At 44.1% G+C, this 12999-nt stretch overlaps 2 protein-coding genes across 4 annotated transcripts in view; one reads left to right on the top strand and one right to left on the bottom strand.

Moving 5' to 3' along the window:
- On the top strand, positions 1–10406 carry RFC5 (replication factor C subunit 5). 2 transcript variants are annotated; one of them, XM_005691464.3, is made up of 11 exons: positions 2–204; positions 1705–1769; positions 2034–2170; positions 3305–3384; positions 4031–4104; positions 5290–5449; positions 6183–6264; positions 6638–6767; positions 7292–7369; positions 8405–8459; positions 9508–10406. In XM_005691464.3, exons 1-11 carry the CDS (start codon positions 143–145, stop codon positions 9602–9604), a joined length of 1020 nt encoding a protein of 339 aa, XP_005691521.1. In that variant the 5' UTR covers positions 2–142; the 3' UTR covers positions 9605–10406. The 2 variants fall into 2 exon arrangements, with proteins under 2 accessions (XP_013826065.1, XP_005691521.1); XM_013970611.2 differs by lacking the exons at positions 7292–7369; positions 8405–8459; positions 9508–10406 and adding an exon at positions 7116–7281 and having other exon boundaries at positions 1–204; positions 6638–6793.
- WSB2 (WD repeat and SOCS box containing 2) overlaps positions 9084–12999 on the bottom strand; it is a 21754-nt gene continuing 17838 nt past the window's right edge. For both annotated transcript variants that reach the window (XM_018061223.1, XM_013970610.2), the window contains 2 exons: positions 12797–12904; positions 9084–12208 (listed from right to left, as the gene is read on the bottom strand). In XM_018061223.1, the coding sequence (XP_017916712.1) occupies positions 12046–12208; positions 12797–12904 (271 nt within the window). In that variant the 3' untranslated portion in view covers positions 9084–12045. The remainder of the gene's footprint in view (positions 12209–12796; positions 12905–12999) is intronic.

Raw genomic sequence — 12999 nt, forward strand, 5'->3', positions numbered from 1 at the left:
TGGCCGCTAAATCTCGCGAGAGTTGAGTTTGCGCGCTAACTCTAAGTGCGAGGGTCCCGGGGTCTGGTTGCGGCTGCTGGCGAGGTTCGGGCCTCTGGGAAACGCGACAAGCCCACCGGCCACCATCATCACCATCATCATTATGGAGACCTCAGCGCACAAGCAGCAGCAGCCTGAGGCGGCCAAGATCAGAAACCTGCCCTGGTAGGAGGGGGCCTGGCTGCTGCGGGGAAGGGGATCGGCCGCGCGCGGAGGCGGTGGCCCGAGTGAACTAGTGGCCAGTCTCCAGCCCGACCTCGCCCCGCAGTCCCCGGACTTGAGGCCGGGGTGGAGCCACAGAAGTTCACCTGCCCTCAACTCCCCAGTCCTGCTCCATTCTATTTATAACTGGCTAGGTCTCCCTTCACCCCTAACCCTGGGCCCCCTTTCCTGTTGCGGAAGAGGAAAACGGCTTCCCCACTTGGGTGACAACATGGGTTCGATCCCATGTCTTCTGACATTGCCTTGGCCTCTGTGGCAGAATATTCTCTCTTGCCAAAATAGTCTCTTCTCTCGGTGCGATTACTGGTCACATTCTAAGCTAGAATAATGATGAAGATGATGACAGCACTTCCTAGTTAACTTACATTTCAGTGACTTTGTTACACGCACCCTATTAGATGTTGGAATTTTGCAAAGACCCTGGGAAGAAGATACTGTTATTCCAGCTTTACCAAAAGGTTAAATGACTTGCTTAAGGTCTAGGGTTGGAAAATGGGTTTGGATTTGAACCCAGGTGGTCCAGATTCAGAGCTTGCATTCTTAGCCAGTCTGCTTCCACAACTGTGTCTTACTGTTGTTTTAAAGACTGATAGGATTTGGCTTGATTTTGAAAAGCTCTTGTTTCGTTTCAAAAGTTTTCAAGATAATGAGTTCGGTTTGTTGTTACTACAGTAAAAATACATAACATACAATTTACAGTTGTAGCGATTTTGTAGTGCATTCAGAATGTTGTGTGATCATCCACTATCTAGTTGCAAAGTTTTTCATATACCTCAAATGGAAACAATATACCTATTGGCAGTCACTCCCCATTCCCCTCTCCCTCAGCTCCTGGCAACCACTCATCTACTTTCTGTCTCTATGAATTTGCCTATTCTGGATATTTCATGTAACTTGAATCATACAATATGTAGCCATTCATGACTGGCTTCTTAGATCAGCAGTTCATGTCCTTTTATTGCCAGTAACATTCCACTGTATGGCTATACCACCATTTATTGATCCATTCATCTGTTAATTTATATTTGGATACAGGTTCAATTTTGGATTAACGTTAGGTGCCCATCCAGGTTGAGATTATAGGCAGATAGCTGGAAAGGTGAAATGAGAGCAGTTTTTCAGCATTATTGACATTTTTAACCAGATATTGGGGGGGGGGCGTGGCCACAGGGGTTAGCCTGTGCATTTCATAATGTTTAGTAACTTCCCTGATGATTGTCTACTAGATGCCAGTAGCACCTTCCACCCAGTTTTGACAGGGGAAAAGTCTGTAGATATTATCAAGAGTTCACTGGAGGACAAAATTGCCCCAATTGAGAACCACTGGGTTAGAGGTTTTTGTATCTCTCTTTTAGTTAGGATATGTATGAAAGGACTCTTCTGCACCTAACAAAATATTCTGGCCTTTATATATGTTGTAATACATGCTACATTGTATTTTAGGGTTGAAAAATACCGGCCACAGACACTGGATGATCTCATTTCTCATCAGGACATCTTGAGTACTAGTAAGTATCCCTGTGTCAGTGGCTGGTATCCTAGTTGAAGAACCTGGATACATTGCTTAGGGATGTGGTCTCTGCTGTGATAACCTTAAAGAATCTGACTAAGCTTTTGGGATGTGGCTCTGACAGCTGCATCCTTCAGACGTTTCATTCCTGCCCGTGCCCTGGATTTGAACACAGATGTGAAGTAGACTCAGCCCAACTCTGGCCCACGGTGAATGAGGCGACTGAGACTGATAGCATCTCTCTTTCTCCCCCCATCTTCAGTTCAGAAGTTTATCAGTGAGGACCGCCTGCCGCACCTCCTTCTGTATGGTCCTCCAGGGACAGGAAAGACATCCACCATCCTGGCCTGTGCTAAACAGCTGTACAAAGATAAGGAATTTGGCTCCATGGTCTTGGAGGTAAATGAGAGGATTACCCTTAACTTTCAGCGGACTCTGGTTTCTTATTTTTATTTCTGCTAGTTTTGTTTTCCAAGTTAGTTGCCCTGCTGGTGGTTGGGAAAGAAGCAGATATACAATATTTCAATTCACTTTTCCTATAATTGACATTTTTGCCTGGAGATTTTGTGTGTAGCTAGAGGGCAGTGGTAGGGCCAGGTGTTTTTGTTTGCTTTTGCCAGCTTTTACTCAAACACTCAGGGGTCACTTGGTTGCTAGCTGTATCCATGTGCCCTTCTCCATGTTGCTCCACACTGTTCTTGTCCCAGAAGACTGGGCGGTGTTGCAGACAAGCTCCCTTGCCCTCTGGCTCCTATTGGGTTTGGCCAGGAGTTGGGGGGAAAATGATGCCTGGTCCAGCCCCGGGTCACCACAGACAGACAGTGTCCCCACCCACAGGGCACAGCACCCAGCATTCCCCAGGAGCCAGCACCACTCCCCCAACAACCCCTTAAGACTTGGGAGTGGTAATGGGCCCCAGTAGCCCATAAGGTATTGCATAGCTCTTGTGGTTTCTCCCACACCTCACGAGCACCTTTTAAAATATCTCTTCATTTAATTCTCTTCAAATTACCGAATTTGAGTGTGCTGTTTACTGCTGGGACACGACTGATCCACTTAGATTATGAAATTTTAAATATTGTCTATTGTTAAGAAAAAAAATGGTTTAACTTACTTTTTTTGTTATAGATCTTAGAATCTTTCTGCTACCAAGATTCTTAATTGTTCTTACTTCAGTTTATTAAAGACTTGCTAACTTCTGGGTTGCTCTGGGTTGTGGTAGCTAAAATTAGTATCATTCTGCTCCTGCCTGGGGTGCTATTCACTGTGACCAGACCAATTAATTATTCCTCCAAAGCATGTCAGTGATTGTCCTCAAAAGGGAGAAGAAAGATAGTCATTGGCCTTTCAGAATATAGTGGAATGATCTAGTGAGCTGTTTTAAATATAACTGCTATCTTTTTTTTAATGATCGTCTCTTTATCTGTCCTTAGACCTAGAGACCTAGCTTGCTGAGCAGGACTGATAAAAAGATACATTAATTCATAGCACACTAATATGTTTTCTATTTATTCTGGCTTCTTTCACATTTAGCTGAATGCTTCAGATGACCGAGGAATAGATATTGTTCGGGGACCAATCCTGAGCTTTGCTAGCACAAGGACAATATTTAAGTAAGAATTCTTTGCATAATTTCTCTCCTTAAAGATTTTGATCAGTGAGTTGTTTTTTAAATCCTCTCCTTTGCCAGTTTATAAAAGTGTAAAAAAAAGAGGGGGGAGGTTTTGTCAAAAGCAGCCATGAGAAAGACATAAAGTACAGGAATGGTGGTAAGAAATACTAAAATGAAAATACTATCTAAATCTATTTGCAGGTACTCTCGGGCAGCATTAGTTTCATTTTATTGGTTAACAGAGAACTGATTACATCATGAGACTGGGTGAGCTAGTTTGAATTTAAACAAAAATGAATTGAGATCAGGGTGGATAACTAGGATGGTGGTGAAAAAAGAGAGGAAAAGACAGTAAAGGTGGTGGGGAGAAGGCAGCACTAGGATAATAGGATTCTGGGTGGAAGAACGAGGAAGGTGCCAGAGGACAGAATCTGACACAGAAGTTAGACCTCTGTTCCCTGTAAGAGTTGAAGGAGCAGTGGGGTATTTGCTCTGTGTGACCACAAATGTCTGCTTTGGTCAGAGTTCTAGGAAAAATGAACTTTATGAGCTAGGGCCCAATGGCACAAATGTGAAGGTGTAGGTTTAGGCCTGGAAGTCACAGTGAGATTGCAGAAGCTTTTAGAAAGTACCACTTGTTTTCCTAGGAAAGGCTTTAAACTAGTGATCTTGGATGAGGCCGATGCCATGACTCAGGACGCCCAGAACGCCCTGCGGAGAGGTAAGGAGTATGGCCATGTACAGTGTGTTGGTGAGGACAGCTCTAGAGGAGAATTAGCATCTTTGGACATGAGATAGGACATGGCTTCTTTTCAGTTTTCATTCAAATCTCTGTATGCCTTTCACTTCATATCCCATCTGATGATCTAGACAAAAATCTCTGCACTGGGGTATTACCTCTTTTAGTAACTTAAAGACATAAACCTTTTGGGGACTCTTAGGTAATGACCAGACACTGTTGTTTTATCCTCCTTTCCCCCCCGGGTTCAGTTTCAGGGTTGGGAATTTGTACTGATGGATGGGAGTGGGTAGGAAGTTGTTCATTCCTAAACTGCTAGATAGGCCTTTCTGCTATTGGTACCCTTAGATACAAAGGAGCCAGGAAAATAATACTAGAAATTTAGTTGCATCAGTCATGTCAGAAAGCTGATGTGATTTCACTTCTTGCTGGGAGAATGATTTGGCTGGGAAGGGAGAGTACGCTGTAATTTGTCAGTCTTAAGGGGCCTGGTGCAGTTAGTTTCTTTGCAAGGACATTCTTAATCTCTCTCATTAAGATTCTGCAGTGAACAGCTAAGAGAGAAGAGAATCTTTAAGAATCTGAGGGAGGAGTAGATTCCAGCCCATGTTTAAGGAGGAGGAGAACAGAATATCTTCTGGTCCTAAAGGCGTTGGCAGTCTTTCTGCAGCATCTTGTTCTGTTGTCAGTTTGGGCAGATCCCAGCGTGAGAATGTTGGTACAGAATGAAGCTGATGTCTTAGGCATCTCTGAATTCATATTAATGCTTTGCGAATGCTCTAAGAGTTTGAGACAAAGTCCATTGGAAAGTCTTCAAAAAGCCATCCTCTTCCCCTGCCCAGTAAAAGTTGGGGCAGCATCCATCTGCCAAGTAGAATTTTATGCAAAAGGGAAGGAATACTGGATTTCACATCTTAATGGAGTAGAATGGCAACAGTGCCAGAATCATGGCCAATCGTGGAAGAGGAAGCGTTCTGTACTGTCCTGTTCATCAGCTCAGGAAAGGATGGCTGGTCTCCAGGGACATCCTCTCTCGCTACCATAGCATCTCCACTTGTCTGCATTCTTGTTTTCTGTTCCTTTCACATGACCCTAGAAAAGTGCAGGGTTTCTGGGTCCCTTGAAGAATCAGAATGGAAGTGAGGTGGTTTTCTTTTCCCTTGCCAGTGATTGAGAAGTTTACTGAAAATACCAGATTTTGCCTCATCTGTAACTATCTGTCAAAGATCATTCCCGCCTTGCAGTCCCGGTGTACAAGATTCCGATTTGGACCACTGACTCCCGAACTCATGGTTCCCCGCCTGGAACACGTCGTAGAAGAAGAGAAGTATGTTGAAAAGCAGGGAAGAAGGGTGGGCCTTGGGAGACTGAGTGTTGGGTAAGGCTACTGGCTGGTATGTTTTAAGGTGATACCGTTTGTAGACAATTCAGGAAACCTGGCACTGAACTTGAAACCTGGCATTCAGGTTAAGCCTCCCTGTCTGTCAGCTGCCCTGGCATCTCACAGACATTCTTCATGAAAGTCATTTGGTTCTTCACTGGATTCCATCCTTCTCCCCTGGAAGCTGTCCCACCTTCTTCCTGCTCTTCTTTTGTTGTTGGGAACTGCACATTGCCAAGTCCCCTCTGCTAAGATGCCTCTAGCCTTTCTTGACTAGAAGGGAGGGTCCTGAGCCATCACATTCTGTGTAATCAGATGCCAAGCAAGTAAGCAGCCCAAGCCGCTGCTGTTGTTAACAGGTGCCTTGGCTCTACAATTGCAGATCTCATCAGGACCCTATCCTCCCAGAGAACAGATTTCAAAGCTACCTGCGCAACAGTTGATTAAGCAACACTTGATCCCAATAAGAGTCCTTCTAGACTTGGACTGGACTGTGACTCAACATGAGGCCAGTGTCCCCAAAAGCCAGTGAATTCTGGAGTCTGTAGATCAGGAGAGTATTGTTAACTCTATCCTTCCCTTTTCTTTAAATTCCTTGATCATCCCAGGCCATCTTGTTCCCTCCATAAGCACTTGTGTTCTCAGGACCTCTGAATCCCTTCTGCCTGTTTCCTTTCAGAGTTGATATAAGTGAAGATGGGATGAAAGCGCTCATAACTCTTTCCAGTGGAGACATGCGAAGGGCTCTGAACATCTTACAGGTATGGCACTACTCCAAGCAGATCTCTAGTTGCTTTGGAATAGTTTTCCAAGAAAGACATAAGCAACAATACAAGAGAACTGGTAAAAACTTGATCTTGTTATATATTAAAGATGTACCCCACCCTTGTGTTTCAATTAATTGAAAGAATAATTTGTTGCAAACAAGGGAGAGATAGGGAAGGACTCTGCAGCAGTAACCAGTAACATAGCTGATAAGCAGCAGCATCCTCCGGACATGGCCAGATCTTAGCAGTGTAAGAAGTACAGGGTTCAGCCTGCCGGGTGCCTCCCCACCCCCACATTGCTGCCACTGAAACTGCCTCCTGATCCGCCTGCAGCAGCCATGGTGATTCTCCCCCTCTGTCTGCACAGAGCACCAACATGGCCTTTGGGAAGGTCACAGAGGACACCGTCTACACCTGCACAGGACACCCACTCAAGTCAGACATCGCCAGCATTCTGGACTGGATGTTGAATCAAGACTTCACCACGGCCTACAGGAGTATCCTTTCTCATGCCCTACGGTCGGTGCGTAAGTGTCCAGGGTCTGAACATGGAACTCCTTTCAGCTCATGATGGAGCACGATGTCTGTGGGCGGAATGAGTGCTTGTCTTTAATGCCACAGAGTTCTTCCTGAAGGGCCCTGACCTGGGTGTGGCTTGCAGCCACTCCACTCACAGATGGGAGGGAAGCACTTAGACATTGGATGGAAGATGCAGTCATTTTCAAGATGTCAGTGTTACTCTTGTTTTCCTGTAAAATTAAGAGCTAGGTGTAGTGATGTAAAGCCTTTTAGGGAACGCATTTGGTTCTGTTCTCTACTAGACAGATACAACTGTTATCTTTCAGAAAACCCTTATTGGACGGAGATGAAAAGACAGAAAAATAAGAATTTGGGTCCAACATATGCCACTTCAGATGGAAAGCAACAGCTGTGTTGGGGTGAAAAGCCCTGCTTTCAAAAGTCACTCTCTACAGTGTTTGTCCTGGAACTTGGTCCCTTTGCCTTAACTGCTCCTCTCTAGATATCATGGAGTTAAAAACTCTGAAGGGGTTGGCGTTACACGACATCCTGACGGAGATACACCTGTTCGTGCACAGAGGTAACTCATGTTCCTCCCCAGTTCAGAAGCTGTGTATAAGGCAGCATGCTTTGGGGTTGGGGGTGGTTGGAGAGGGAACCTGAAGCTCCACTGTCCACTTTGGAAACAAAGAAACAGGAATGAAGAGGTGTAAACCTGGTCCCTCATTTTTTATCTTGCTATTTAAAACCTTGTTCTAAAAATACTCTTGACCTCTAGAATGCTAGGGGGAAAGAAGAAATTCGTGAAAGGCTAACTTATTTCCTCCAAGGGTTCATATTTTAAAGCAATAAGTAGGATATTGTAATTCGTATTTCTAAAAGGGTATTTTCCCCAAAAAGAGAGGGAGAAGGAAGATCTAGCTTCACGTCAGCCAGAGTGGTCTCACCTAAACCACCTTAAGTTCCCCACTTGGTCGTGTGTTCTCTACAGAAAACTGCTGCTCGACCCTGGCCCACATACTACCCACCCCAGGCCAATCCAGTTAGCCCTTTGAGGGAGGACCAGACACTTATGTCTCTGAGCTCTGAGTGGTCTGTTCAGCCTCATGGAGAAGCTCCTCCCTGACCCACAGTCACCTGCGGACAGTCTGGTCCATGAACACTGGTTCTGCCAGTTCCTTTCTAAGCCACTGGCTGGTGTGTGAAATTCTGCCCAAGAACATGGTTGGCTCAGGCCCAGCTCTGCACTTTGTGGACACTGAGAATGAACTGACCTTTAAAAATCAATCGTTTTTAAAATTGAGATAGCAAGTGAGAACTCGGCTTTGACAGTAACTTAAGAGTGACCCAGTGGCTGAAACAGCATTGTGGATGGGTCTTCCACCTTCTTATGATCACTCTGGAACCTGCTCATTTTTTTAGCTACCCTACAAAGACTCAAAAAGAACAAAAACCTTGAAAACCTACACACTTTGTACTTCTAGAAGCATGGTGTCTCAAGATCTATAGCTTCAAGAGATTAGTCTTATCTGATGTGGAAACTCATACTTGTCCTCTGTGATGTTTTTAACAGTAAATAATGACTGACCCCACTCATTTGATTTTTTTCTCCCAGTTGACTTTCCATCTTCAGTTCGAATACATTTATTGACCAAAATGGCAGACATTGAGTGAGTATTTATTTTCCGGTTTTGTTTTCCTGCTTTCCCTTTGTTCTGAGTTTTTTATTTCTACTTGTTTAGTATCAATGGTTTGGTCTAAATCATTCATACATAGTGGAGTTTAGTTTTGGGTGGGATTACTGAACAAAGCGGGGGGGAAGGGCGTGGAGCTGCTTTTTTAAAGCACAGGGGTTAAACAAGGACAGGTACAGCTCAGTTACATATTTGAGATAAAGGCCTCTCCTTCAGCCTCAGAGGCCGGGTCCACCCTTGTTCTCCATGTGCTCTTGTTATTTGGGAGGCCTGCTTTAGTTCAAACATCCAGGTTGTTTGGGGACAGCCAGCTATCCAGCTGTTATTAAGGCATTTTGGCATACGAAAGCATATTGCAGGGAAAGTAAACATAAACTCAATTTTCCACTTTGGCTGCTTCAGTAAACACAGTTATTAGCCCCCAGTGAAGCTGGCAGCTCTCATCTGAGTAGACAAAAAGCACTGGGTTCAAAATAGACATCCACATCAGCCAACTCCAATTCACCATCACTGGCATTCACACGCACCAATTAGGTCACTTCTTACTGCTACACTGTGAATTGCATGGTTTCACTTTCAATAGCTGGGCACTTGAAAAGGTTGCAAGATAAATACCAGTGTCTTGCTTTATTGACTAGACCACAGAACCACAGATACGGCAAACCAGACTTCCCAGTGAATTAGGAGGAAGGAAACTTAATTAAAATCCCTCTCAATGCATTTTGTAGGTGAAGAAATAATCCCTAGTCACATGCATTTTGCATATTCACAAAGAGCTTGAACAAAGTTCAGTTCAGATCACCGCTACTGGCAACAATTTTTAAAAAAATTTTTCCTTTGTAGTCTGAATCAGATTTATGAATGAGTATTTGAGGCAGCAAATAAACTGTCTGGGACAAGACTGCTGCCTGGGATGACTTTCCATTCCCTCCTTCCAGTCCTGCAGCCGACTTTAGGTCTGATTGCTATTGTTCTTTGGTCAAAAGGCAGTGCTATTCTCTTACTTCGGTTTGCTTTCTTTTAGGTACAGACTTTCTGTTGGCACCAGTGAGAAGATTCAGCTGAGTTCCCTCATTGCCGCTTTTCAAGTCACCAGAGACCTGATTGTCACTGAGGCCTAGATGCTGGGGACCACACGCTGCCAACTCACTCTCAGGCCCAGCAGTGACAGGAGAGCAGGGGACTGTGTCACAAATGAACAGCTGCCTGGGCTGGGTGTTTACACAGTCACCCTCAACTGTGTAAAATTGTTCCAGGCATGGATGGGCAGACATTTAAAAAGTACTATGTGTGTGGCTGTTTGGAGCAGGGCTATACAAAGCAGTTTTAATGTCCAGCTCTCTTCCTGCACTATGCATATGTGTCTTACAAGGGAACAAAGCAAAACCCATTTTTAGCCTTAAGGCTTTTACTCTTCAGTTGCTTGGATGATAGGAAATTGGCGTACCCCACTTGAAACATCAGGCTTTCAAATCTAATACGGCCCAAGTATCTTCCAACACAAGGTAAAAAGAACATCACCAAAGTCACATTTGTAAATCTAATCTGTGGTATACTTTAAATAGGTGTTAATGGGTTTCTGGTCCAAGCCATTATGCTTTTATAAAATGAACTCAATTTTCTTCCTTTAAAACCTGGCCTTTTTATTTTTGCTCTTGAAGTAGAATAATTGTTTGTTGGTTCCTAACTGTAGTGTGGACAGGAGAGAAAACGTTCGTTTGAAATGATGCCACTGGGGCCAGAGATCATCCAACACTGACTTGTATAACCCAGGGCACATGAGATGAAGCCTGACTAAGCCTGCAAGTGCTGAAAGGATTGGAACTCTTTGTATTTAAATAGAAGACAGTTTATCTGCAAGCATTTGTGCTACATCTGTGACAGGGTTGTGCACAGTAAAAATAAAGCAGCTTACTTACTGTTTAAGTGACTCCTCTTTCCTTAGCCAGCTATACAGAGGCTGCCTTGTTTGACTTGCATTTATATGAAAAAGCCGCCTCTGACCCTGATTATCACAGAATTAACTTTCTTTGGAGGCTGTTCTTTATAAAGGTGTCTAATTCTTATACCGTCAAAAGGGAGAAGTTGGTTACACCCATCACTCATGTGGGCCTCGTCTGAAGCTAATGGCCTAGGGGTGGGGGTGGGAGATTGTCTCAAGGAAGCTGCCCAGGGCCTCTCAGACTACACCGTTTGATATTTCAAGATGAACATGAAATCTAAATGTTGCCCAATCTATTCCCAGCTGCCTTGTACTTACTTGTTTTAAAAGGTGATTTTTTGTGTTTTCCTTAATGGAAAAAATGAAACGGCGAGCCAAAAGCGTTCTACCTTTTTTCCTTCAATGAAAGCCTCTCATCTTGAAAACAAATGTTTTTCTTTCAGCAACAAAGGCAACAGAGGAGAGGCTCCTCTACCTTTCCAACATGTTTTTTTCATAATACACAGGCCTCCACCAAGTACCTAGTAAGAAAGCCAAAGGATAAGATGTTGCATTTCTTTTAAAATAATTTAAAATATATTAAATTTTCCAAAGGCAGATTTTGTTTGAATGAGGTGGCTTGATTAGATAACTATACACCACTGAAGGAGAACAGTACTTTTAAGGAGCTAGTTGTGTTTAGGGGCAGAGTTGAGACTGGCTGATGAGTCCAATGAGTTGAAGCAGTCAAGTCAGATCTCGTACAGAAGAAAATCAGCTGAAATGACACCAATTCTTCACACAATTAAGAAGAGACATCTTCACAACTGTTGGAATTGAGTACTATGGTTTTTAGATACCATTGAGAAAAACACAGCTGTACCTTAACATCTGTTGAGGAAATATAAATATATGCTAACTGGCAAACAACTGACAGATAACTCAGCAGCCACTGCAACAGTCATGCAGTTGAATACGTTCTGCGTAACCTGACACAAATCTGTCGCCTCCAGCACATGCACACCATTATTTTTTAAAAAAAGCCAAATCTACTGTCTATCAGGAGCACGGCCTCTTGAGTCACCTGGACTTGAGCTGATAATGCCTCCCACCAGACATCTTGATGACACCTGTCCTGTGGGCCAGAGAGAAACGGGGGGAAGGAAAGCCCTTGCTCACTCACATCAGAGCTGCTCTGACCAGCAGGACAGAACTTCACCAAGGCCTCTTCTGCATCTGGATCAGTGACAAGACACTTAGCAGAAGCCACACTCCAATCAAGGGAGTGGGAACTTTCCTGCTGCCACAGAGGCGTGAGGCCCAGGCGCTCCTCTCAGTAAAACAACTGCACTTGGAATCAAAATGACCAGAGGGCCCAGCACTGCTGTGCATAAGTGGACTGAAGGTAAAGCTCAGGCTCCATCATTCTGTTCCTCTTCTAAGACTGACACTCGTGTGTCCTGGGGAAGAGACCCCGGCGGGTCCACTGGAATCTGGCTTTGCTACATTCTGTTCATAGCTTCCCAAACAGAAATTGTATTTCAACCCAAGGCCAGATGTTTGGCCCATTATTCCACCTACTCCTTTGTCAGGAAGATTTATCCTGCTACAAAGAAAACAAGTAAGACTATGGAGACTGGGTTAGAAAGTCCTGTACGTGAGGAACTCTTTCATTTTCTTGGGGATTGGCAGTGCTAGCACTTGGTATGTCGTGAGGAAACTTCGAAGGGCTTTCCGGCATAAGTGCTTCAGTGATGACAGGACCCGAGGAGCCGTCCAGAACTGGACGTGGCCATCCCTTGTCCTGAAATGAAACAAAAGACAGACCTAGGAAATGTCTTTTCACTGTGATTATTAACATTTCTACTGACTTGCAGGAGACTGCAGAGAGTGAAATGCAACCTGGACCTTGGAAATACATGTAAAGGCTGTGGTGCTGAATAATTAAGGCTGCTGAAAGCATTACGAGAACTCTAGACACCTTTGAGTCCAAAGTGCTATCTCTGGGAGTGCAGGCCTTTATAAATCATACTATGGCTTCAAATGTAATGGGGCAGAGTACCACTTACTGAATTATAGATGTTCCCTGTAAGGTGGTCTCTGCCCAAAATGGTTTCCATATAAATTCTGCATCATCTTAATTTCTGTTTCCTTGCAGACTTGGCCTGTTTGGTAGCATGAATTGTAGATCTTTCATTACATTTAGGTTAAATATTAAAAGTGAATGATAAACTACACTGGCAGAAGTGAATATTAAAATTTTATGTAGTCTCAGATTTCCTTAAAGCCGTCCTCATAAGCAAGAAAATTCTAGATGCTTTCTTTCCTTAAAAAGCTGCATGGAATACTCAGCAGAAATCGCCACCCATCTGTTCAACTAACAGATACATACCCTGTGGCAATAACTCCACCATGTGGAAAAAATGTGCAGCAAAGACCATTGGTCATAGGAGCAAACGCAATCGGAGTCTTCAGTTCCAGGGCCCAGATCCTGAGGAGCCTGGAGGAGAATGGGACGCGTCAGTAGGCCTGAGGTCAGACCCTGAAGGTGATGGTACAAGTCCTTTCAAGCACTTGGCTCTGAGGCTGCATAAA

This window comes from Capra hircus, chromosome 17 (assembly GCF_001704415.2).
Source record: "Capra hircus breed San Clemente chromosome 17, ASM170441v1, whole genome shotgun sequence".
Lineage (NCBI taxonomy): Eukaryota > Metazoa > Chordata > Mammalia > Artiodactyla > Bovidae > Capra > Capra hircus.

Coding starts and splice junctions, on each gene's coding strand:
- RFC5 (XM_005691464.3), top strand. CDS start 143: ATGGAGACCTCAGCGCACAAGCAGCAGCAGCCTGAGGCGGCCAAGATC. Junction 2,171..3,304: donor TTGGCTCCATGGTCTTGGAG/GTAAATGAGAGG, acceptor TTTCACATTTAG/CTGAATGCTTCAGATGACCG. Junction 4,105..5,289: donor CCAGAACGCCCTGCGGAGAG/GTAAGGAGTATG, acceptor TTCCCTTGCCAG/TGATTGAGAAGTTTACTGAA.